The sequence below is a fragment of the Dromaius novaehollandiae genome, chromosome 9 (genome assembly GCF_036370855.1).
Source record: "Dromaius novaehollandiae isolate bDroNov1 chromosome 9, bDroNov1.hap1, whole genome shotgun sequence".
NCBI classification, from domain to species: Eukaryota; Metazoa; Chordata; class Aves; order Casuariiformes; family Dromaiidae; genus Dromaius; species Dromaius novaehollandiae.
In genome coordinates this window covers 7,312,038-7,338,321 of record NC_088106.1, presented here as the reverse complement: position 1 = coordinate 7,338,321, position 26,284 = coordinate 7,312,038, and the positions used below count along the sequence as shown (strand labels likewise).

Below are 26,284 nucleotides of genomic sequence, written 5' to 3'. Positions count from 1 at the left end.
GCTAATGTAATGTTTGAGGCTAATGCTCACAGCTCCAAAAGGCTTGGCATAACAAAATGGAAAAAAGATTTCATGGCTTTTCTTAATAGGCACTGTTACTCCTCCACAGGGGTATCTGCTTTCTGCCTCACTCCTAGATGTGCACTTTGGGGCAAATCAAACCAAAAATCAAATGTGGTTTCCTTCACTTCTCAGAAAGAATTAATTTGCCTTACAGCCTTGCCCCTGCCATTCTACATTTAGTTTTCTCAGGGTTTATCATGAAACAGAGCTATTAATTGTGAGACAACAGAGCAAAGGCAAGAGCAAGTAGGGACAGTCGTTGCAATAAGAGCTAATTTGAGTACTGCACACTTGCAAGTATTATTTCATATCGCGTAATCTGAAAGGCAAAAACGCTCACTCTCCACACGGCAGAACAAACATCCTGCTGCTGAAAAGCACTGGATACATAGTTTTTCCCTGAAACCTTACAACACATTTCCAGCTGCTTGGCAAGTTTTCTTCAGAGGAGGGTTTTTTTTTTTTTTTTTTTTAAATAAAGAAACTACTTAAAGGCTTCTTTAGCAGCATTATTATGGTACCCCACAAAAATCCTTGCAAAGCAGAGAGGAGGAACTGGGTTCAGACAGAGGTACAACTGGACGACTTTCATCACTCAGTTTTGGAAAGCACTTCAATTACACACTGCCATTTATCTTAGTACAGGGGCTGGTCGGTATAAGCAGTTTAATAGTAAAAAGGTGTCAAAGCTATTTCAAAGGAAAAGTAAATCTTTTAAAAATAAAGCCAAATGGGGTTTTCATTATTAAAATACAAAAAACAGACATCAGCCCATCATAACAGTCCTACATGCTTTAAGTGTACCTTTCAGAGACCACGGAAAACCATGAGCTATGAAACATGCGCTGGAAGTGGACACGTTTTCATTCTTGCACCAAATGGAAGAGAGAGGCTGGTCTGAAAAAACACAAGCCTCTCATTGAAACTATTCCCTCAGTTTCTCACATTAATCGAAACTGGAGGGCATCAAAGCACTTTGGGATGTCTAGGATGTTATTTGTACCAAGAATGCAGTCAGGGCATATCACAAACATCAGCATAAACAGTCCTCTCAGTGGAACATGGATTTCTGATGATTGCCTCCAAACATCTACCTTTGATACGATGTCTACCAGAGCTCAAATCTCAAAGCAATAATGCCTGGATAAATAAAGCATGGTCCTTCGGCTTACTAGCTACTGAGGAAAATAAAATTAAGTTTCATTCTCAGGGATGCCACGTGAGCATCCAGGAGCAGCCAAGATATAGGACAGTTCCCAAAATGCCATCAAAAGGTGGTGCACTCTGGGAATCCTGCAAAGGTTTTCACCAGTTCCAAAGCTTTTCTCATACTATGGTCTACTTTTGGAGATTCCTCTGCATGATATGGGCCAGCCTCTTAAAATTTGGTGGGCCCATAAGGAGTACTAAAAAGCATTTCAAATGCTATCTCAAAGTACATCTCAACGCCCACCTAAGGCATTGGACAGAAGCTGGAACCAAACACCTTGTTGTTCTTCGTACTCCCTCCTAGGCCAGGAGGGCAGCCTTCAGTCAAGTCTTTCGGGCAGGTCCTTTCACGAGACAGAAGCATAATGCCCTCTGTATTTGAGGCACGCTTTCACTGTATTCAGAAGCTAAAATACCACAGAGCGATTGCAGTATTTTGTAGGATGTAAGTATGATACCATCAACGGTTTCTCAAAATTACACAAATTCACATTTGCTGGAAAGTGAAAGGGATTCCAGGACATCATACATTTTACACTTAATATTAACAAGATGTATCTCATGATATATGTATCAGAAGTCCTTATGTTATCCATTAATGATATTTGAAATACTTTGTATACTCTTAATGAAGCTTTCAATCCAGTACAGGTCTTGATTAAATCAGATTTATTGTATTGTTCACAGTAACTTTGCCTTAAATCAATATTCTTTCTAATTTCAAAAGTTACATATGCTTTGCAGAAGATGGAAGGAAAACAAATAATCAGGTAAACATAAATGGGTTGTTTACATAAGAGAATGGTAGATGTTCAGGAGTCCTAAAACCTAATAGCTTTGTGAAAGGCTTTTTCTATAAATACAAATTTGAAAATTAAATCATGCTTCTTAAAAACAAAATCAAAAACCTCCAGTCCTCGATATGTTGCAGGATTCCTACTGGGATTATGCTCAGGAGCAGCAGCATATTTCATAGCTACAGTGGCTCCTTCGCTCACTTCCAGACTCCTACCTCTTGTGATTGCCATGCTGAAGCTTAAGGCATCACCTAACAACGTGGACTGCTCACAGCAGTAGCAAAGTTGCACGTATAAACTCAGCTTCTGTGCATAGCTTTTATTAGCATTAAAAAACTTGGTATACACACCACAGTTTGTGAAGGTGCACACGCATGTTCACATGGGCACATGTGTAGGTACTATCAGTAAAAGAGGTGAGAGATGAAAAGGCATTACAATTTTCATTTTCAGCAATATTTCTAAAATGCAGAACACTCCAGACAAGCAGACTTTTCCACATAAATCAATGCTATTGCTTCTATAGGCGTTTCAATTCTTGAAGAAGCATACCTGTGAGATATAACCTGGAGGCACATGTATAGGGGGAATGGATCCATTGGGTGACATCATAGGAACCTCTGCTGGTCCTAGCAGAAACAGAGAGAGGGAATTTTTTCAGTTAAAAAAAAAGTTTCACAGTTGCTGAGACAAGGATAAAAACAGCTTTATTTTAGAAGCCTACAAAAACAAAGTCAGCAGCTCCAGTAATTTCAGGTGTACGGATAATGCTTTGTGCCCTCACATTCAGAGTAAGATCACTGTTGAATGACTTTAACATATATTTTGTTGAAATAATATTTTCATCATAGAACAGCTAAAGCATAAGCTTTATGTTACCCACTGATCAACTCATACAGCATTAGGCAGTAACCTAATATGTCCTTTAGCAGCCCACAATTCCTATACTGAAATCTGGTTAAGTTATTCTTGTCGAAGGCAGGGGAGAACTGAACAAAGCAGAAACTGTGCAGCCTGCAACTCGGCACCTCCCAAGAAAAGCATCCAATTGTACCAAAAATCACATATGCGAAAAACTATCTATCTATTTAAGAATGCACAAAGACCAAACTCATTATCTCAGCTATTCAGACTAACCTTGGAATGTGGTTATATAAGCAAGAAGCTTATGGTTTCCACTCTGAAATCCAGCCCTGAACATACCAGTTCCATTTGGAGGCACTGAGTACAAGTATAACAAAGTAAGTGCCATAATCATTAGATTTTTGCAAACAGAGCCACACAGCTAAAAGAAAGTGTCTAGATAAAATGGAAATTGTTCGCTCAGTAGCTCATTGATATAGCCATTAAAACCAGGAATATCACGCAGGAGAGTCAATTAAAAAAAACAAAAAACACACACAGACATCAGGCAGATGCTTGCAATGAAAATTTACTGCTTTGAAAAATGAAAATTAATTTAATTACTTTCTTATTGGATATGAAAATGTTTACACTAACCTTTTTTTTATTTAGTATTTGCCATGGGCTAAAAAAATATTTATTGTCAGTTCCTGGAGCTAAGCTGATATGTGACAACTTAAACCCGCGTAACTCAAACCCGTGACTGAGCTATGATAGACATAAGGTAATAAATATTACCTTGCCTTTTTGAAAGAGGCCACTATATTTAAAATGCTGGATAAGAGTTTGGAGAGAACTCTGCACTTCATTACTGCAAACTGAATGTTACCAATAATACAAAAGATCACTTCATAGCCTTCTCTGATGGAGAAGTCACTTTACACCTCCGCCCAGTATTGCATGCAAGGAAAGGGAGCTAAAACTAATCCGTATGGAGATCCACCGCAGGCAGATGGGATGTAACAGCCTAAGCTGGCCTCTGCCCATCAGCACAGGAGCGACTGCTCGTAAATTTAAGACAAGTTCAATGAAACTTCCAACAATGTGAAGTGAGCCAGAGTTTATTTTTCTAATATCAACAAAACAGCAAGAGCAGTCCACTTTATTAAAAAAATTGTTCTCTATCCACCGACATTTTTATACCCTTCAGACTACTTATCCTACAATAAGCAGGCCTTCTCACTGTCTCCAAACGCAGGTTATACACATGAATTCACCTGAGTTATTTCCATCTCCTCTGATCTTGGTTCACTTTTCCCATCCAGTTATTCATAGTCTAATCAACTTGTATGGTTTTTACCAGTCACATCCAGATTTGAAATATGACCAATTGCCAAGCTTATTAAGTACATGAAGACTCCTAAAGTTGAAATTTCTATTATTTCAGAAGTTATTTTAAAAGTGTGTGTTTCTGTTGCTCTTCATACTTTTCTGTACTTAACTAGCTAGGGAACTTTACCTATAGCATATTCCCACTAAGAAAAAAAAGCTCAACTACTTATTATTCAACTCGTGGGTTTTTCTTCCCATCTCATCCTATCGCTCTTTCACCATTCTTTTCCTCCTCAGAAAAAGATCACATGGTGAACAATTTTAGTGGGAATGGAAAAAAAAAATCAGCATGAGCAGCAGGCAGTTACTGTGGAAGGAGAGCCGTCATCTGCGTGCTTCTCTAAGCCTGTCAAACACAGGAAGCGACCATTAGTTCAGAGGAGGGGTTTCTTAAGAGCTTTAGAGCAAATGCATTCTTCCTAGCAAAATATCCTTGTAAATTTTTTTCTTGAAAAATATATTTTTCATTTCTCTCTGAATCTACTTTAGTTTATATACGTGGCCAAGTTTCACAACAGTTAGTTGGACAGTATCTGGCTGTAGATAACAGCCAGTGCAGCTAAGCACACAATGGTACTTTGTTGTGGGAATTCAATCCACACTTGATTATCAAGTGTTGTTCAGTTTTGCAGGATGAAACATCTGAGAATAGATAAGATTAATAATTATTAATTATGTGACTCGCTTCTTGTTGGTAGCTTTTCAAATCTGAAAAACTTCAGGAAAAAAAAACTATCAAATGAAAATTTCTGAATGCAGTCTTTAAGTAGACAATGCTGCAAGTGAATGTTGCTTAACAAAATAAAGCTTTAATCTGTTTCAACCCTCAACAAAATGGTATCTACTTATATTCACAGTGGCCCAGCTAGTCTTTCTCCAAAATACGTACACTGACTAGGAATTAAATTTGATCCATGTTTTAAACACAGATCAGATGGTCGCTATACCACAACCAAGAGAGAGACTCCACTCAGCACGCCTCATCATCCGTCCTTCTAACCCGTTTGCCAGTTGCTCATATGGAGTAGCAATCTTCTTGCAGGAAGAAATCAAACTCCCACACAGATGCTGTTGACTGTAACACTTCCATTTCAATAAAAAAAGAGATTGTGTTTTATCATCAAAACGTGCACCATGCAAGAAGATTCTTAACCTTGGATATGACCCACAAACTGTTAAAGTCATTTGGATAACAGGTTTTAAAAGAATGACAGCTTAGTGATTTGCAGCTAGATTTTGTTTCCAGGGCTTTGATTTCAAGGCTAGCCAAATGACTTTAGCATACATTATTTCATCTCTCTCATCACTGTTATCAAAACAACTTCAAGTGGTAGTGAGTAACACACAGAGCACATCTCCGCAGCATGACGAGGCCCAGGAATTAAAGCCTATTCTTGCAGTGAAACCACTCCCCATTTAACACAAACAAAACAAAAGCTTTTTCTTCCTTTTTTTGCTGTATTTTTAGTTATGGCTAATATTTTTGAGCTGTTAAAAAGTTATTTACAGAATAATGTTCTTCAGTTACTGACATCTAGCTTATATTCACATCTTATCTAAAGGATTAGAATCTTCCAAGTTTAAATGAAGCTTCTGTTTCAATACAAAATTTGACCTAATTGCAAAAAAAATTCAGTCCGTTTCAACATGGCTGCTGCAACACCGAAACGAGCTTGTTTTAATACTTTTTGAACCTGTTAACAAATGAGGAACGTCTCCTGAGTTTGTACTGAAACAAAGCCAGAAGAGATTTGGCCACCTCTACTAAAAAAACAATAGGCCAAATTCCACTCCGGGTTCCAGCATCATAAATCCAGCGCACCTCTCTCGGCTCCTGGAGGTTTGCCTCGAAATGCTGGGGACGAGTCCGCTCAAAATGCAGGTGCAAAGAAATGATTCCTCCTCATCTAACGTCGGCGGAAAAGCGGAAGAGCCAGCCCCTCGCAGGCTGGAGACTCTGAAGTTTACCCAGGAAAGTGAAAGGATACTGGAGAAAAATTGGGAAGACTTTCCCAGTTTTGTTGCCTTTAAAACATCCGCATATCCACTATAACAAACATGGCAACACTTATTCTAGTCCTACTTGTATTACTGTAGGTTATGTGAAGCTGCAGATTAAAAAAGTTTAATTAAAAAAATTCTTTGCTCCATTTCCACTCCCAAGTCATCCACTTCTGTCATGAAAAGATCATCAGCTCTTTTGTCCATCTTATTCTTTCAGGAACCATGTCACAACCCTCCAAGGAACTGCTGTCCCGCAGCTGTAAAGGCTAATTACAGCCTCAGACTCTGCCTATGACACTTCTACAATTCTTGTAGAAAAACAATTTTGCAAGAAGTGTTTTTCTGTTCCCGAGTAACCTTTTTAAGCATAAATTAAAACTCCCCTTAGTCAAACTAGTTTTCTTCCTTAAACTGCAGAAGTCAAATCTGGCATTTCAGTTCTCTGGCTGTTTTCTTTTTCTCTCTTTCTTTCCACAAAGCATCACAGGGGAAAGAGGCCACTGCACAGTATCACTAACTTATTTTCCTTCCTCCACTGTTCTATTTAAATACATTGCTTTTCTCTTCTTCATGTAAATGATGCCCACTGGGGAATATTATTCACATCCAGAACGTGGGCATGTGTTTTACTGTGTGTTTCCACTGATCATTTTACATGGCTTATTAGTAAGCCTCAAAACCCACCCGGCTTCGTTATAAACTTTACGTTCTGACCAGAGCCACTGAGAACTGGGCTGAAGGCCCTGAATTTCTCCGAAGAATCGCAGCCCTGCTCCTAACCAACCGGTGCTGATTTACAGTTTCACACTGCAATACTTGCATTAGCTGAGAAACAAAATTCAGTGATTTTGGCAGGTTTGCTTTGAAGAATCCTATAAATTTTAACAACATGAACCTACTGCACTGGCTAAATAGAAAATGAAATCCAGCCAGGTAAATCCATCATATTTTATAAAGCTTAACAGTTATAACTGGTCCAGGAAAAAACGCTATGCCTCCCTCTCATTCACCGTAAAACTGGTATTGCATCTTCCAAAACACAGGCCGCTGCTCAGGAAGTATACGGACCAAGCGAGAGGTGCGACCAAATGAAAAGGAAAGATAATTCAAGGGCAAATTGGCCTGTCACATATAACTGCTTTGCTAAAACAAACAGCCCAGGCCTCGCCGACCTTGGCAGGGGCCCAGCGGGTTGCGTTTGCATGTGGATGAGCAGCTGCTCCATAACCATCTCCTCCATGAAACAGGCACAAACAGGCTCCCTCTCACCATCAGGCACACACATCTTCTTTCCACTTCGGTATTCTCACACCAACTTATGGACCAAATAAGGTGATGACACAGGGGAAAAACCACAAAACCACCCAACACACGCACACACAGAACCAGAGGTTTCCATGCGTGTTCGTTGCTTTGCAGCGGAGGTGTGGATGGCATCCTTCCTCACCTTTTGGTGAAGAGCTTCCTGCTAGCACAAGCTTGCCATGACATATAAAACTGTTCTGACACTCATGCATTTTATAAAATCCTAATCCTTTAAAATAGGATCTAAATAGTTTTCACAAATAAAAATTGCCGCAATTTGGAGGTGCAAACTCTCCCAGACAAGAGCTAATTCAGATGCTCCAGATTTTATTTGGAAGCTATTGATCATGATCCTCGAAAAACCTGTGTGCTCTCCAGCCTTGATAGAACTGTTCTCCTCCGTGAAAATAGGTACAATACATTTTACAAAAACAGTGTGCTTTTTTTTTAAAAAAAAAAAAAAAAAAAAAAAAAAAAAAAAAAACAACCTTACTCCACTCACATATGGTAAAGGCAGTGGAAGACTAAAGTCCTGTGTGTCTCATGTTACTAAGACACAGGAACCTAAAAAGACATTGATCTTTTAGAGTTTCAGTGCATCATCATCAACATGAATCAGTAAATCATGCAAACCTGAATCACTTGTTCACTACTTGGATCTTAACAGAAATAGGCCCTACAGTAATACTGAGTCCAGAGTCTAGGTTTGACTGATATTTTGAACATGTGGAGACAAACTTACTCAAACACATATCAAATCAAAAGACCTGAAATTTGTGCCAAGGGTATCAGGCAGACAGTTCCTACAGCATTTTCTGGCTTGTTTGTACGAGAGTGCCTTTGCTGTATACACTAGAGACTCTCGACAACTGTTTATTTTACCTGTGTTGCTACTTGACCTTCCTGCACGCAGCGGGAGGCTCAAGTACATTCGATTTGTAGCTAAACAATAGCACTCTGCAGGAGCTGGCTCTTTAAAGCAAGAATCAAGAGGTTCCTGTTCAGTAGCATGCTATTTGCAATGTGTGTCTCCCAGAAGTAGTACTCTAGTTTGGGGCATATTCTAGAAATAATAAAATATAACCTGCAACAACAGGAAATTAACTGAAATACATCAGCTGCATGAGCATTCTCTGTCCAGAGGTATCATGACACAACACAGGCAGCATTACATTTAAATTTGAAGAGGAAGCTGGTTTAAATGTTCATTTTTATCCCCCATGCAAGACAAGATTTTGGAAGGCAAAAGATGAAGCATGTAAGTGGTTGCCCTAGACAGGGCAGAGAACAGCAACACCCTGCAATGGGGGTGGGACACCCTGCTCACTCCTGGAAGCTCCCCGGGTGCCACACTGTCATGGCCAGGAATCAGCTCCTTCCCTCCCCCAGATTTGGGAAGGGTTGGGTTTCCTTCAGAGGAAAGCCCGGCACATCGGTCCCCTAAGCACCAACAGCATCTCCTCCTGCCACGGGGCTAGAACATGAGCAGGCCGCGCGGCGACAGGGACCCGGGCCAGAGCCACCCTATACCAGCTGCAGCAGAGAGAAGCTCCAAGAGCACCAGTAATGGTAATTTGCATCACTGACAGCTAACTTTATATATGAGGAGAAACTTTCACAGTATGAAGAGCATTAAAATACTTAGAAAAGGTTAAAAATAGACAAGTATACTTCTTCAAGCACAGAGAACGGAGATGGACCCGATGAATCCTTCAGGTCCCTTACTACCTGACATTCCCAAGGGGTTTCTTGGTTTACTTTCTAAAAAAAAAAAAAAAAAAAAAACCACAAATTTAAAAGCAAATGAATATTTTTTGGAATGGAAACTTTTTTTTAATAGAAATGAAATATTTTTTGCCCTAATCCGAATGAAGAAGTTAGACACTTTTGCTAAAACAATCCTTTTCTGATTGTTGGCTCATCAGCTGCTACTGCAAAAACACTCGCAGAGAGTATGTTGCAATACTTCAAGCACTGAAAATAAGCATATCCCCATGGCAATTCACCAGATGGGTTACAGATTGTAAATCATAGATGTCTAGACCAAAACACAAGAGACAAACATCTGTCTAAAACCAGTTAACTTGACTGGCAAATACTGTTAAATAAATTAGGACTACTCTGGAAACAAAGAAGAAACAACTACACTGAAAACATCTGAAATTAATCCATTTGCACATAAGCCACAACACAGTAACCTGAAATCGTAGAGGCATTAATTATGGGATGAATCTTAGCCTGAGATGATGCTCTGACTTCTGAAGTAGGAACACGAAAGTATTCCTATGCCCCAGCAGCAAGAAGCCTCACAAGGACTCATGAATAGGTCCCCCTAACATCTGCGTGGAACGGAGTCATGAGCCTCGCTTGACAAATAAAACTGAGACACAAAAAAATGAAATGACTGATGCAGGGTCCCACAGGAAGTTCTTGGGAACATAACTGGACACAAACCCAAAATACAGTTTAAGTCACAAGACAACACATAAGACCAAATAAATTTTCAGACTTTTGAAGACCTGCTGGATATCTCATAGAAAAAGAATTCTATTTAGAAAAAACAAATTCCTCTTGTATCTGCTGCCTTCCACTACAGCTTGGCATAACCATTTGCTTTATGATAGAAATACTCCAGGAAAACAGTGGGTGAAAAGACAGGATGGCACTGTCAAGAAAGGTGAGAGAAGTGAAGTTAATAGCAAACCGCAGCCTGCCCATGGTAGAGGGCTCTGAAATGAAGGGAAAGACAGCAGAAAGCAAGCTGAATTTAGAAACAGGAGGAATTCACCACCTAACTATTGCCCCACAAAAGACAGAGCTCTTTAACAGCATCATGCTTCAGTCTAGAATCAAAAAAATCTCACATATTAAGTTTTTACACTGCTAAAGCTCTGAACAGCAGCAGAAGTATCAGGATTCCCCACGTGTGTTACCAGTGCTCCAACGCTGCACGCTAGCTCTCATGAGAGCTCTTTGATTTTTACACCAGAGAGCAGCAGCATTATAATGTACATTTTATAAAACACTATCTGGCTGACATCAGGAGGGACTATCTATCCGTAGAAAGACAAACACCAAGACACGAGAACATCGTAGGGAATGGAAGTTCACTCATGGACACTTTTTTTTGCCTTTGCAATTTCAAAACAGCTCTTCAACACATACTAATGAGGTACATGGTTTTGGGGGTGGGGGTGTGAGCCTTCTGGTGCCTTTGTAACATGGCACCTGCTTGTAAAGGTTTGGCTTTCCATAACAGGTTTATACAACTGCTCAACAATCAGCTTTGAGCACAACTTTCATTAAAGATAGCCATAATTATACAACACCAATTTTCTGCAGGAGTAACAGAAAAATGCTCCAATTATTCATAATATAATTATTACGTAACCATGGCAACACCAAAATGACTCTACGATCAGCAACAGCTACAACACGAAGCCAACAGTAAAGTTATACGTTATATTCTCCTCCAGCCCAAGCGAGGCAATGACTGCGCGATGGCCAGTCTCTGCACTCGCCCACCCACGCGAGAACTGCCGTACGGACCACGGGAACCAAAGCAAGCTTTCAGCCCTACAGCCTGGCTGGCTCTGACGAAACAGCACCGCCGATAATCGCGACGGGGTCGGACAAGCTGGGATCCCAGACTTCAGTGGATCAATTAAAATTCCTATACCTGAACTTACTCATCAGAAATAGAGCAAATAACAGTTACCCGTCCCAAACGGCATTCCTTATTATTTGGCGGGGAGGGGAGCAGAATCAACGCCTTGGATGACCGATAACACGCGAGTCCCGACAAGCGGCAAGCGACCAGCACGGCGTCGGGGAAGGCGTGAAGCCAGGCCAGGCGGCAGCCCGCGCGCGCCCGGAGCTCCATGGCTAGCCGTGCTCTCTAGGAAAGCCTGATCACACCACCTTCAACTCACTGCCTCTGCCCACGAGAGCAGCCCCGTCCCTTTCCGTGTTCAGGTCCGTGTCAGAAACACAAGTCCCAGCCAGATCGTGATCAAGTTCTCAGCAGTCTGTTCTGCAGGGTATAGGAAACCATTAGCATTCATATCTGCTATTTAACACCAAGAAGCACTAGTACAGCTGCCGTGGTAAGCTGCCATCTCCCCAAGGTAGGAGCACACTTTTAGTATTTACTAATATATATTCTCTAAGTATTAAAAGCAAGTTTCAAAATATCATTTAATATTGTGTCACACTCTGCTGTGGGGTTTATTGAAGTGTTGTACTTACAACATAATTTGGGGGGGAAAACCCCACAAGTTTAGAGTGTAATAACCAGTCCAGCGTTCCAGATAGCAAGTGCCCTCTGCAAAGCCCATGGCTTTCACAGCTGAGCCTTCACTTCCTGGTAAGGACCTTTTTCCCCTTTGCTCACAATAGTTCAGTAATTGCTGCAGACACTGAAGCAGCTCGTTAAGAATTAAAATGAAGCTGCATCTGAAGTACAGACGCCTCAGCTAGAAGATCATGCCTCTGCCACAGCCACATGCTGGGTGCTGAGCACAGGCATGAAACACCTCCCTGACCCGGGGAGCTCCAAGGCAGGCAGGTCTCCGCTGCCCAAGGCTGTCACCTATACTTAAGCCACTCCTGACAGATGTTTGTCACATCTGTTCTTAACACTTTCCAATGACGGAAACTCCACAACGTCCTCAGACAGCGTATTCCCATTCTACCTGCCTTGGCACTGGAAGTTTGTCCAAGTCCAGTTTCTTTTCTCTAAAATTTTGCAGTCAATACAGGAGCATCCTATTATTTTCTTTCCAACAACTGTTCATAAAAGTGTCCCCTCCTCACCCCAGTTTCACTGTATCTCCTTGAGCCTTCTCCCTTCCCAGAAGAAACAAAACCAATTTTTCAAGCTTTTCACATTTACAGACTCCTGATTCTTCTTGCTGCTCTACCCTGAACTCCTTCCAATCAGACCAAATTAAAAGGAAGGTGCTTAAAGCACTGCATAAAGCTGATCAGAGCTACCTTAATCCCAGCAAGGCAGAAAGCTGCTTGCATTAACTTTTATTTGTCCTTACACTTCTGCTCTGGCAGGCTCTCCCCTCTGCAGCTGTCTTCACTGCACACTGGGTTTCCCAGGAAAGGCACCAACTCCCTTTATCACAGTCCACTTCCATTTGAAAGAAATCAGTGCAGGGGGAAGGATGTGACTCGCCAGGTTATGTTTGGCATTCCTTGTCATCCTCCCCTTATTCTTGCTAGCTTTTGTATTCCACTTCTCGGATTTCCAAGCTGAGCCACCGAGATAAGGATGTTAGTTGAGCAGTGTTTTGAAACATGCTTCTTGGCTCATGACAGCATTACACCCTTCAAAAAATGAGCATTAGCATAAACCATATGTTCTTGTTTTCCTCTGTCCCCAGATAAGCAATCCTGATGACACCACATGAGATAACAGGGCAACATTTGACTCATGTTCTATATAGATTAACTGCTCAGGAAAAACAAGTACTGTATAATTAACTAAATTCTTCTAATTATCAAAGTAACAATTCTAGATTAAAAACATGAATCTAGGGTATAACCTCTAAAATATTTTAAGTTTTCAAATCCAGTAAAGGGAGTTTCTCACTGGTTATACGAACTGTGAAGTTGATTTACCATCTAAAACGTTTATCGTGTAGTTTGACAAGATAACAAATTGTATCCTCCAGAGAATAAGTATTTCTGCAACTACATATGAACTGGCCATCCTTCTTCAGAGATTTACTGCCGAGGAGTTTTTAGGGGAACACAACGCAGTCTGGTACTTCTCTTGGGTAAAACAGAATGCAGAGGTTATTTTAAAAGTTTTAAAACATTTGAGCAAAAAGCAATCCATTCGGTGGTTTTATAATAAGATCTTCAATTTGTTCACTTTCAAAGACCCTCCTCGCGTGAGAACCTGCTGGTGGGGCTCACACTGCTCAGGAGGTTTCATGGGTGCCGCTCCACGGGAAGAGTGCACTGACGGGACCTTGCCAGGCTGGGCAGGTCCCCAGACAGACTATCCTCTGCACATCAGCGTCAGCGAGGACAACCAGGTGAGCGGGGTCTGGAGAGAAGGGATTGATCCACTTTGCAGCTATTCAAGGAATGCTCTTGATTTCCTCTTAACAACCTTAGGTTGAAAAACTATCCACTTAATGGTATGAATTTCTTGGTACTCCTCACTGTTAAGATCTAACATCTCAGTTATTGGAGTAAATGAACAGTCTCAATTCTACATTATAGCATTTCTCCTTGGGGGTGGGTGGAAGTGGCTTAGAATACATACAAAGTGTTATTTTAAAAGAATAAAATTTAAAGAAAGCAAAATTATGAATCATAATTTAGGTCCTTGAGGCTGCACAAGTGCCTGTGCTAGCAAGGTCAAGGAATGTGCAACCAGATGGGTATGGGGAGCACAGCAGTCTTGACTTCAACTGACAGATTAAACACAAACCTCACCCCATTTTATTTAAATTTAAAAAAAGAAAGCCTTCTAGCATTTCCATACCTAAACACTTATCAAACATTCACATGCTAAGGCAAAAACCATCATTTCTTTCCAAAATCTCTCAAGTTTGGATCATGTTACTGTGCTCCTAAGATTGCATGGAGACCAACTCATGCACTGCCACCCTCAACAGAAGGGTTTCTCTATTAAAGAGGGAAGCAACCCACAGGCATATTCTTACTTGCTTTCCCCTCATCTCAGCTCAAGCTATCACTGGAAAGCTCATCCAACTCAGCCAAGGGACAAAAGGATGACAAGCTTAAAAAAATCCATCTGAATGTCACACCTCTACGCTACATCCCGTGCTAACACCCTGGCTGCGCGGGGCAGGAGCATGCAGCTGCAGTCGTTCACCTCCAGAACGGACCGTAGCTATAGCTCTAGGACGCTTATGCCTCAATTAGACATCTTGTTGCCTTTGGCAGAAACACCAGCTCAAGGTATTCCTTCGCCCAAACGCCAGCCCCGTGCACCGTTCATTGCTGCCTCCTTGCCATCTCTTCAGCTGGTCCAAAACAAACTGCTTACAATGTCAAGCAGTGAACTGGATCTTTTTTTTTTTTTTAATTTCTAAATCATTTTACTGAACCAGTCAATCAGGCAGCACTGCCAAAAACTGCAGCAGCATCGAGGGGACAGGAACACCTGAAGCCAAAATCACTGCACATTTCATAGGATTTGTGCAACAGTGAGCAAAACAACTCATCGGGTCACGCAATTTTGTGCACTAGCCCTCCCGGCACACAATTGAAAAAAAAAAGATGAAAACAATTTGCACGGGGTGGCTCAGAATCCCCATCATTTGAAGAAAGCTCTGCTTCTGTAACAGCACATCATTGTTACTCCAAACCATTTGCACGGGTCTCAAGGGCTCGTGACACAACCCCTTTCCTCAGTATTTGCTTCTGCAATTACCCATCAAGAAGTTACTGAAATTTGTATGCTTCGCAGCATACAGTTTGGCTGAAAAGCAAATGAACTGGAGAAATGACATGATCATCTAAGAATATAAAAAAATTAATATTTTCATTTTCCTTGGAAGACTGCAGAAGTTACAACCCATCAACCTTTCTCATTAAAGACTTCATTTTTTAAACACAAACCTTTCTAACGTTAAAACTGCAAACAAGTCCCGAAACTGTTCTGGAAATATCCAAGAAAAGCATCCTGCAGAAACACCTCCTGTGCACCAGCCACTTCATTTTCTTAGAGGATTTAACTGATCAGCTTGATTATGTTAAACTTGGAGCACTTTTTTTTGTCAACATGTACTTCACTTCTAAGATTGCTGCTTCTTCCAGACCTAAAAATGGGTTTCTGCCCCAGAACGATGATACGTTCAGAAAAAATACTTCACACCACTAACATTGTCGTCCTTGTACAAGCATGTGCAGCACCCTTGAAGGTCTGATGAAACGATTTTTCAAAAGAAAAAAAAATTCAATTTTTGACTATGAGCATTTCAACTACGAAGGATTCTGTTGAAAAAATCAGATGGCCATGGATGTTTCTACTGTGTACCTTATTTATCACACTGCTGCACTGAAAAGATGACTCAAAATTTTGCATCTAACATTTTGCATCACAGAACCCAGCCTTGGAAGGCAGGTTAGCCTCTGATTTTAGGCAACAACACTGTCCCACCCACCAGTATTTTTAGCCTCAGGGAAATTGAATGTAGGACATGAAATATTTTACGCTGAACCCCAGATGAGAGCTAGCAGAACAGCCTAGAACAACAGAATTTGCAGTCACCTCATTTATTTCTGGGGAGAAAGCTTGCAACAAAAAAATTACATTTGTACTTCACAGCATGCAAGAACCCTTAAACCCCACTCCTCACAACCTAGTAAGTTATAGTACCCCCTTAATGGAAGTGGACAGTGAAGAGGAGAAACAATCAGATACCACCACATCACCAGTGAGAAAGAGCCAGTAAAAGAAACACAGATATACTGCGATGCTCAGCTCGCTAACCACTGAACCACTCTCCCTCAGTACTTAAGATGCAGTAAGTAACGTAACCTTCCCCACCCCAAATCAAAGGAAAACAGCTTAACAAAAAATTCCCTGAACAACGTGGTTTATCACTGTGCAGATTGCTCTGCATCTGAGTTATATTAAATGAATACAGTTTTCATTGGAGAAATTATCTTTTCTAAATCTTTGCTATGTCAGCATAATAGGAATATTATTCCATACCATCTGTTTTAAGGACTTCCATCCTCTAATTTATGTGTGCACACAGATATACATGCATCTGTGATATATATATAGGCATATACGAGAAAAAATAATCCGAAAAATAACAATGAGATTTTTACCCATAAATCTGTGTTCATAAAAGATGTCATTTATTGCATGCAACAATAATCTAGCCACAGTAAAGTGCAGTTTTGAGGAATGTAAAGTGCCCTACAATCATATCCATAGAAGATTAATTTTTATAGTGAGTGGATGCTCAGTGAAATTATTTAACATTCATCCAAAGGATACTGCTATTTCAAATTGGTAAGTGGAGCTGGTTGAAAGTTTTCCAATGAAAATTTTCTCATAGAAAATACCAGTTTGACAGAATCAAAACATGTCAAATGAAAATTCTGATGACATTCTGTTGAAAACGATACAGGTTTTCAAGCAACGCTCACCTACCAACTCTCCCAGCGGCTTCCAGACCAGGAGCTGCAAAGACCTGAGGAGCTAAAGAAACTCTCCAGGATTCTCGTGCATCTGCTCTAGGAAACGTGTGGCCACCGACGGGAAGCCCGTTGCTTTCTGCAGGCTAAGGTGGGCTGCACCGCCCCATGGCTATGAGTTCTCTGAAAATCTATTATATTCTACAATGACAAATGGAGGGCGAAAAAAAAGACATCAAAACTTTCTACAACATGTGATATTACAGTTCTTATGGCTCGCACTACTGGTACGTAACGCAGAAGCCATAGCTAGATTCTGTAATGTTGTCCGGTTCTGTAAATATTATCTGACTTTACAAGATATATGGTGACAAATCACAAACGTGAAGGCTCAGGCTTCAAGCTGAGCCCATTTTTTCAACAAAGGCCATGTTCAAACGAGATTTCAGTCAGATATGGCTGTAACTAAACTCTTCTAGATTTCTCTTCCTTAAAATTAGATTTCTGATTACTCAGACATATGTAAGATAAGGGATCATCTTGTAAAATTGCTAATGCAATTCAACTGCTCCTGCTTTAAGATAAATAGAAATTTCTTGAAACTGTGCACTTATGGATACTTTATAGCCCAATATGCTATACTGCATGCATTAATCAAGGCCATTTACAGGTATTTTACAGAACTGTGCGCTACATGAAAATATTTTATCAGCATTTTACAGTGCAGCAAGCTATTCAAACCGCAGAAAATGAATTCACTTTCAGCAACAATTTATAATAAACTGTGAAGAGTTTTTAAGCACTCTGGTGTGGTTCAGTTTTTCTTTTAAATTTTCTAACCGTAAACAATTGAGTATAGCTTATGTCAATACCCTGCTCAGAATCACTTGTAACTATAGAAACATTGGAGCTATGACAGCAGTGACTTCCCTCCATACAAAAGCTCGGTAACAAATGCTTCCTTGTTGTTATTTCTTAGATAGCGTAGCAAATTCTGAGCAGAGCTTCAGCAGTTCAGGATTTTCTACTTGCTTTTAAAATGCATGTCTGACTTTCAGCAACTCAAGCACTTCGCAGTAGCTCTTCCTTCCCTATAAAAATACTTCTAACTTTGGAATTGCAAAATTGTTTGTGAATCATTTTGAAGTCAAAAATAGATGAGCAGTGCACTTAAAAGAATCATAAGCCACGTTTATTTAGGTTAGATATAAATATAGTTACAGAATGGAAGAACCTTTTTGGGTGGAGAGAAGGGAATGAGGATGAAATTTTAGTTTTGTTGGAAAGAGTCAGAAGTTATCAATCACTGCAGATTACTACAATTTTCAGGTCAACTTACCAAAATCATCTCAAGCCTGTCAACAACTTATCTGCACTATTCAACTTGATACCAGTTGCACAAAGTTAAGCTCTCATAAAATCCTCTAAGACCAGATGAACTTGCCCAGGTAACAGAATAGTCCATGTAAATACTTGGGGAGAAGCATGCGTTACTACAGTAAGTTTCCAGGGGAGAAGTATGTTTACAGGCTACAGCCCAAGGCTCAGAAGAGAAAAAGAATTATTTTACACACACTATTTCAGTCTCTTTAAAAAGAAAGATGATTAACTTGCTAGTAAAAGCAAGCATTCTTTCCCAAAATAAATGCAATATGTTGAAAATCTGCATTTACAATTTTTTTTTTTTTTTTTTTTTTTTTTTTTTTTTTTTTGCAAGGAGAAGTTATAAGTATAGCAATGTTTTCTTCATTAAAAAAAAAAAGTTAAATCTACAACTCTGGCAACAAAGGGTAAAAATCCTGTCCCTTCCTTTTAGCTTCCTTCCCTTCCTGAACCCCTGCAACAAGAACCAAAGGCAATATTCTGATACGGTCACTAAAGGTGAGGGTTTTTTTTTTTCTTCTTCAAAATTGCAAAAGGCTGAAAGAAATATTTCTCTCCCCCTTGTATTCAGAAAGCCCGAACACAAGAGGAGCCATTCAAGCCACGCTGGAGTGCCTCACAGAGCCGGCAATATGCTCCCAGTTGGCAAACACGGCTCTGTTTGGACAGCGAGCGCAGCCGCGCGCTCCGCAAACATCGGCATTCCTCCGGCTCCGCGGCGAGGGGAACGGGGGCCTTCGCGCGGCTCCAGCGGCCGCTCAGGTTGGGTCTCCCGAACAAAAATGCCTTTGTGCGACGCTCACAATGCAACAGGCCCGACAGCTTTGAAAAGCTCTCTCTCATCGCTAGGCATGAGATTTGGATCCGAGAGTTATTACAGAGCTGAAAAACAGACAGGAAATACCACGGAATTATATTTAAGTATCTTCGGTAGCTTAAACTTTTGGACAATATTAAGAATCTGTCTCTGGGTACTTATCTGGTCCCAAACACCACAGCTTTTTGAATGCTTCAAAAACAACAAATAAAAATCTCCAAGCGTCGATCAGGCTGGAAAGTACTAGCGTTACTGCACATCAGCAGTGGATACGAAAAACTAAAACATCACCCGCAGCCAAAGCGACAGCAGGCTTTAGCTTTCATGCAGCATTACGAGCCACTTTTGGAAGCCTCCTCCAAGACTTGCAAACGTACCTAAAGCTTCTGCCTCTCCCGATCCCACCTGCTTTGCAATCGAGCACGCAGGAGTTCACCCGCAGCCCTCAGCCCACCCTCTGCCGCGCTCCCATCGCCCGGCGGGCCCGAGCTAGCTTTCTGGCATGGTGCTCAGAGCCAGAATACGTTTTCCTTCTGGGCTTTTTCCTCTTCACAGTAGACCTCCAACTTGTTGTGTTCATACAGAGATGAACCAGAACTTGAGCCTGGTTCATTTGGGGTTATAAAGCCAGCTCCAGGCACAAGGAACTGAACTGAAAAGTCTCCGTAACACAGAGAACTCCATCTTAACGATGGCTATTTTGCACTTGCTAGAATTCATTAACACAAACCCTAACAGAGAGGCTTAGAGCTCCCCTATATGCCTAACCAAAGATCCTATTTCAAATACTGAATCTGAAACTGTATGAATGTATGAGAAATAAAAAGAAAATTACAAAATTACATAAGAAAAGCCTTATTTGAACATACTATGCTACGTTACGAAATCAAACAGGCATGCTCCTCGCCTCTCCTCACTCCCACCTGCCGTCCCAAGCCTGATGCTTGGCCTCAGTGCACTTAGTAACTAGGCTAGAGGCAGCGGGGTTGGGTTGCTTTGTGGGTATTTTGTTTGTTTTTTGGAGGGGAGGGGTAGGGAAGGAGGATTAAAATCAGAGAGAAGATACTCTGATATACTCCAGCTGAGGAACAGCAACAAAGCCTGACACAACTAATCTTGGTCCTTCAGCCAATGTCATATGGCTTAAACAACCAAGATTATCCTTTGTCTGAAATCTCTAAATTTATGAACCTGAGTTTGCTCCTCCGTTCTAGCTGGGCACTATTAAAACAGCCTTCTGCTCTCGCTTCCAGGCCTCAGCCCTGGTCTCAGCCCACTGCTAGTTTTCAGGAGCTGTGACCAAAGTGAGAAAAGCCTGCTCATCTTGCGTAGCCTTTGGCCGGAGCACGCTGCGCACGCACAGTCGTTGGGGAATAAGGAGCTCCCCACGGGTGTACGTGCTTAACGCTCCCCCCGCTCCGTGGTCTGAGTCAGATCCTGCACTGCACTGTGCCAGAGGTACGTAACAGGGAAGGAAAGCAGGGAAAAGCAGCATGGAGAACGGACCACAGAATTGAAGAGGGCACAGAGGTAGGCTCTGCAAAGGAGGAGGAAGAGAGACTTGCGGGGGGGTGGCGGGGGGGGGAGATCTAACAGAAGCAAAGCGGTCTCACAGATGCACACACTGTTTTGTGTACCTTCTAATGCGCTCCTTGAAGCACTCATTCAATGAAGAGGGGCGAATTCCTTCTCTAAAGCTTCAAAAGGTGTCATGCAGGCCAAAGAGCAGCGGAAGGAAAAGGCTAAGTGGAAACCCTTAAACTCATGGAATTTTTTCACTTGTCTCCCGATTTCCCAGGTTGCAGACTGGCCATGCTGCTTCTCTCAGGTACAGGCCTCCTCCACCCTGCCCGGGGGGGACCTCAGCAGAGCTGCAGGACCAGCGCGAGAGCTCTCTGCCCTGTACGCACACTGCAGTAATACACCTCTCGCCATAAGCCTAGAAATGAATCCCAGCTCAAGGGCTCTCTCTAAATGATGGGGAGGTCCATTTTTAAACATAAAGTGCAACAAAAATATTTCCACAGAAACTCTGGAACATTATTCAAGCCATCCACATGAATAAAATACCCCACCTTTGCCAAGTTTTCTTCAAGCTGACTTCAGCTTTCTGCTTAAACAAACCTCAGGCCATACTGACATCATATGTAGCAGAGGCAGCATTTTATTTAAACTTGCAGTCTGAGGGTGTTGGGTAGATTACCAAATAAAGAGCTAATTTTTTCATCTACAGAATCTTAAATGACCTGACTTCAAAGGCTGGATTTAGACTTACTAAGCCAACGGAAAACAAACATCTTTAATCTCCATACTGACATTAGACTGGAACAGAAAATAATTATGGGAAAAGCCCTTTATCCTCAGACTACCACATAAAAATAGGAGAAAGGTGGAAAAAATCCAAATGATTCTACATAAATAACCTGCCTCACAGGCAAGGTTACTTAGTCCCTTTCTTCCTGCTGTCTTTTTCCAACCCATCTTACTCACTTCTTTTATAAATGTTAAGTTATGCAAGGCATTGAGCCTAAATAAACATACCTGAATGCTAAGAATTTACTCTAGGGCAAATCTGGGCATTTGGGTATATATGCAAACACCTAATTATCAGTTTTCTGCACCTAGGTGCTACCACACTTTAAATAACTAAGAAAGAAGCTTGCACATGAAAGAAAAAGATCTCTGGCAGCACTAAGTGATCATTTTTGGCTCTGGAGATATCAAGATACTGGACCTCAAACCTTGTTCTAATACAGGTTTCAACACCGTCTGTTCCTTACCTTTGAAAACATACCAGAAGACTAGCAATCGTATGCCTTGTTAAAAGGACATGGCGAGACCAATCGTCATCTTCCCCACCTCCAAACCAGCAGCTTTCAACAACCGCTCAGAAGCCCAAAATACGTATGTCCCAAAAGAAGAGAGAGGGCAGAAGAGGCAGCCATATCCCTTACCATACAAATCCTGCCACCAAGTGATGTGTGGTCCAGGCATCTGTATGACAAGCTACCATTGAGATCAAACCGTTTCTGGGTTTAAAGGCAGAAGCTGTTAAACAATGAACAATAGGAAAACAACATTCAAGGCAGGAGAAACCATAAACTGTTTGAAATCACTAGATGAAATTTATTTGGGAGAATTCCAATATACAATCCAAAAGAGCATATATGTCCTTTATTCAGGCGCTATAAGGTAAATGATCTAAAGAAAGATGTTGCAAGCTGCACAACTCAGACTTACAAAAACATACCCACAAGTAATAACACATCGTCACATTTCTTTTTTAAACAAAATCATTGCCCTTCTTTTGAAAAGGAATATAAAGTTTCCTGCTGAATAAATCAAGAGAGCCTCATTATTTTTAGTATGCTAAGTGAACCTGTCAATCTACTTACATAAATATATACAATTAGTCTGATCCAGCGAGATGCTTAACACGTGTAATTCCCAGACTTTAGAAACCTGAACGACTCAGGGCACACTTAATATCTTGCAAGTAAGGTGCTATATGTACTGACTGTAGCATAAAAGTAACAGAAATACAGCATTAAATCTGGAAGCCCAAGTTATTCCTTTGTACTTCGGCCCTGAAGCATACATAAAGTTCAGGTTTATCACTCCTGTGTCGTTGATCTACGTACATGAAGTCACACATTTTACATGTGTTGATGGGCAAAACTAGTTTAGCCACAAAGCGTGGAGCACAAGGCAATGCTTTTCACATGCGGTTTTCTACTGGTAACTTCACGTTACTAAACCTCAAAGCAAAGCTGTGTCAACAAGCTGGGCTCTATACGCGCACTGTGAAACTGGCTCCTGTGCAGAAGATGGGAACGAGCCCTGGGGAGCCAAGTGGCACACAGGCCACAAAGCTGAACTTTATCCCTAGTTCTGCATCTTTCAGATGTGAACTATAGATTAATTCAGTTTGATTTCAAGAGAACCTATCATTCTTTTAAAGTACGTGGTCAGTGAAGCTGCGGAAACTTTCTTGAAATTCCTCTTCCACAGCAATGAGTAAGAGTTTCCACAGGGCAGGAGAACACCAAAAAGCCTTTAATTATCACAGGCAACTTACTCAAAGCAACACAGTAACGCACTGGGGAGGGTTCCTTAGCAACCCACCACCAAAAGCTGCTGCTGGATCAATGTATTAATTTAATCTGCAGGCTCCTGGACAATTCTGAGTAGGTGTCTCAATCTGAGTTGCCAAAATAACGACTTGAGAACACAAAATAAAATGCACAATACTTCGATAGGTGGAAAGAGTTAAAAATATTTCTGAGAAGAACTTTTGAACATTTAGTAAGCTTTGGATATTTATGGACAGAAATAGATCAGCTACAACTGCAGTGGAAAGCCACCTAGATTCTAACCTCATCCTTTAAAACATCAAGCTGGAAAGTTGTGTGTAATTTCAGAAGGTCCTTCAACAAAATACAGCCTAAGATTTAATTACAAACAGTGCCTTTGTCCAGAGATGTAAAATAGTAATGGATTTTCCTTTAAATACAAAAGCTATGGAGAATACTGAGGGTACGGAGAAAATGGAGCCTTTCCACGGTGCCTTTTGAGGTACCCGAAAAGGTTCGTCTTTTCAGAAGTGCACAGTGACAGCAGTGGCACGGACACAGCCTGGAACTTGGGAAAGTCCAATCAGATGCACTGATTTTATTTATTTTAAACCAGGAGGGTGATCAAATATGAGAACAGGCTGCCAAAGTAGCAGAGAAGTTGTGGAATCTCTGTCCTTGGAGGTGTTCAAGATTCAGCTGATGTCCCTGAACAAACTAATCACAGTAGACTGGTTTTGGGCAGCGGGAGGTTGGACAAGATGACCTTTGGAAGTGCCTTCTAACCTGAATTATTCCATGATTTATCTATAGAGTAGAAATCTTTTAGTTTTAATACTGAACATAAGCCTTGGAAGTTCTATCTATAAAGTAGTCTTAAAAATATTTAAAAAAATAAAGGCATCCAAATAATATGGAATGCATCATAATAACTAATCCACAAAGAGATAACGTTTACATAAGACATGTTTCTGCTCATGACTGTTAAGTGAGTTATGGTCTGTTCATTTCTCCACTTCACAGCAGCAGTTTTATAAATCCACCAAGCATGAAAAGAATGCAAAGAATATCAGGTAGAAAACACCTGGAAATTTCTTCTGGTTGTAATTTGTTTCAACACTTTATTAACAGTGAGTAAATTATTTACAGAAAAAGATAGAAACCCATAAGAGTACTAAGCAAACTCTTGTAAGAATTTGAAACATTTCATTTTTGGAAGCTTAATTCTGCTACCTATTTGTTTTCTCCCATGTAGGCAATACCAAGGGTAAAGCAGCTTTTCTCTTGAAAGTGTGGTTTTTAAATACTTGATGTCATTAGCAAAAACTTCTAGATCTGGCACGTCACTCTTGATATGATCAAACACCACACAATTATTTAACAAAGTCCATTGGATGGACTTCACCCAATCCATTACCCTGCCTACACTCATCTTTGAACAGTGAAATTGTTTTTGTGTTATTAGATTTTAAGACTGGCATTAAGAAAGCCTATTAAGAGAGAGCTTTTTAAGTGCTCAACAGTCTAGCTGGATACTTTGTAGCACTGCTACTCATGATCAGCATTAAAGTGGTTATAATCAGATAAGTTCAGGGCTTTAGGGAACCATGCTCTGCCATCCGGGGCCTGACTATGCTGGAGTAAATCAGAAGCAACTTCCTTGATGTTGAAGGAGTTAGTATTATAAAACTTCCTAAACTGATCTTACAGGCTATATTTTGCTATCGACTAATTTAAAAATACACCAGGTGGTTTTATTTTCCAATAACTAACATGGGCCAAATTATGAAATAGTTTTTAAACAAGCAATAGTCCATTACCAGTGGCAGTAACAACACAACCAAAGTTGCATACCATGCCCGTGCCAGTTGAGGGTCTTCACCAAAGAGTTCTGCCAGTTCGGGTAAGCACCTACGCATGCCGTGCCCACCCATCCGTCTGAGCACTTTGCTGCAGTGCAGCAACATCACCAACGCGCTTGCATCCCAGGCAGTCCGCTACAGAAATTCACCTGCTAGGTTTGGAAACAGTGGGCCCTTCCTAAGATTCCCCAGCGAACCTTTGTTCAGGGGTTTTTATAAAAATGCCACATAGTTTAGAATTAATTTCTGCCCTCCCAAAGAAGAGGATTTTTTTTTGGTTTGTCAGCGTCACACAAATATTTGATGTTATTCAGAAATATTTTGCTGGTCACGGAGGCTCTCAACAATTGCATGAACCAAAAGTAGACCGACAATCTGCACGACAAGAAAAATGTGATTTCACGAGAAAGAACAGGGAAGACTCAGAGATCCAGAGGGTTCAAGAATTTGGCACTACCAAATAGCTGTAAAACCAACTACCTTCAGATTGATCCAGAAAACAGTTGTTAGGTCACTCTCATACATAAAGAGGCAGCATCTTCCCACAACCAGGTTTCCAACTTGGAAAATACAAGTTCAGCCCAGTGGAATGATGTGTTAATTACCCTCAACTGACATTTCTTGAAGTTTACTTCTGTGATAACACTGTGACCATTCAGAGTCGCTGCAGATAACCAAGACATGAGAAGAGCCACATTCGAGGTGATTCCAAGCTTCAAAAACAAATTCCAAATTTAGAAAGTGCACAGATTTGACTGAGGCACCTTCTATTCTACAGAAAACATTAAGGTCTCAGCTTTATTAGGCAGCACATGCACATACTGCTTAAGCCCAAAGAAAACAGGCATGCGTATGCCTCATCTGAGTACTGCAGATCTTCAGTATGTCAGCAGTCACTAAATAAATGAAGCACGTCGACTTCCAGCCACGCTGACAAGCTAACCAAGTTCTCAAAGATCAAGAAGTCACTGCAGCTCAGAACAAATGCAGAAATCAGTCTCTGATCAGTAGTCTCTCTCAGAATTTAAGACTATCCTATTGTGTGTCTATGGCCAAGATAAGAGTCTCATTTCTCTGTGTTAACCTAAAGAAATTATCCAAATCACTGTTCCATGAGTGTACTATTTTGCAGGTAATGCCGTTTCTTTTAATGATGGATCATGAAAGCATACAAAGTTACCAGCGCCACTGGCTTTACTGGTTTACCACTACTCATCTTTCAAGATTCATCGCTACACAGCAATGCATTCGTTGTCTAACCATTTGCTTCCCCAACCCACCTAGAGGAGCAGTGTAAACAAACAGTTCCTGCACTCAACAAAATTTAGTGCCTTTCAGAAAACAATCACGTTCTTTTAGTATTTATTAAATTTGTATAGTACTTACCATCTT

General features: G+C 40.9%; 1 protein-coding gene across 5 annotated transcripts in view; it reads right to left on the bottom strand.

Annotated features, from left to right (window-relative positions):
- FNDC3B (fibronectin type III domain containing 3B) overlaps positions 1-26,284 on the bottom strand; it is a 224,137-nt gene that overhangs the window by 107,849 nt on the left and 90,004 nt on the right. For all 5 annotated transcript variants that reach the window (XM_064516612.1, XM_064516614.1, XM_064516615.1 and 2 more), the window contains one exon: positions 2,622-2,698. In XM_064516612.1, the coding sequence (XP_064372682.1) occupies positions 2,622-2,698 (77 nt within the window). The remainder of the gene's footprint in view (positions 1-2,621; positions 2,699-26,284) is intronic.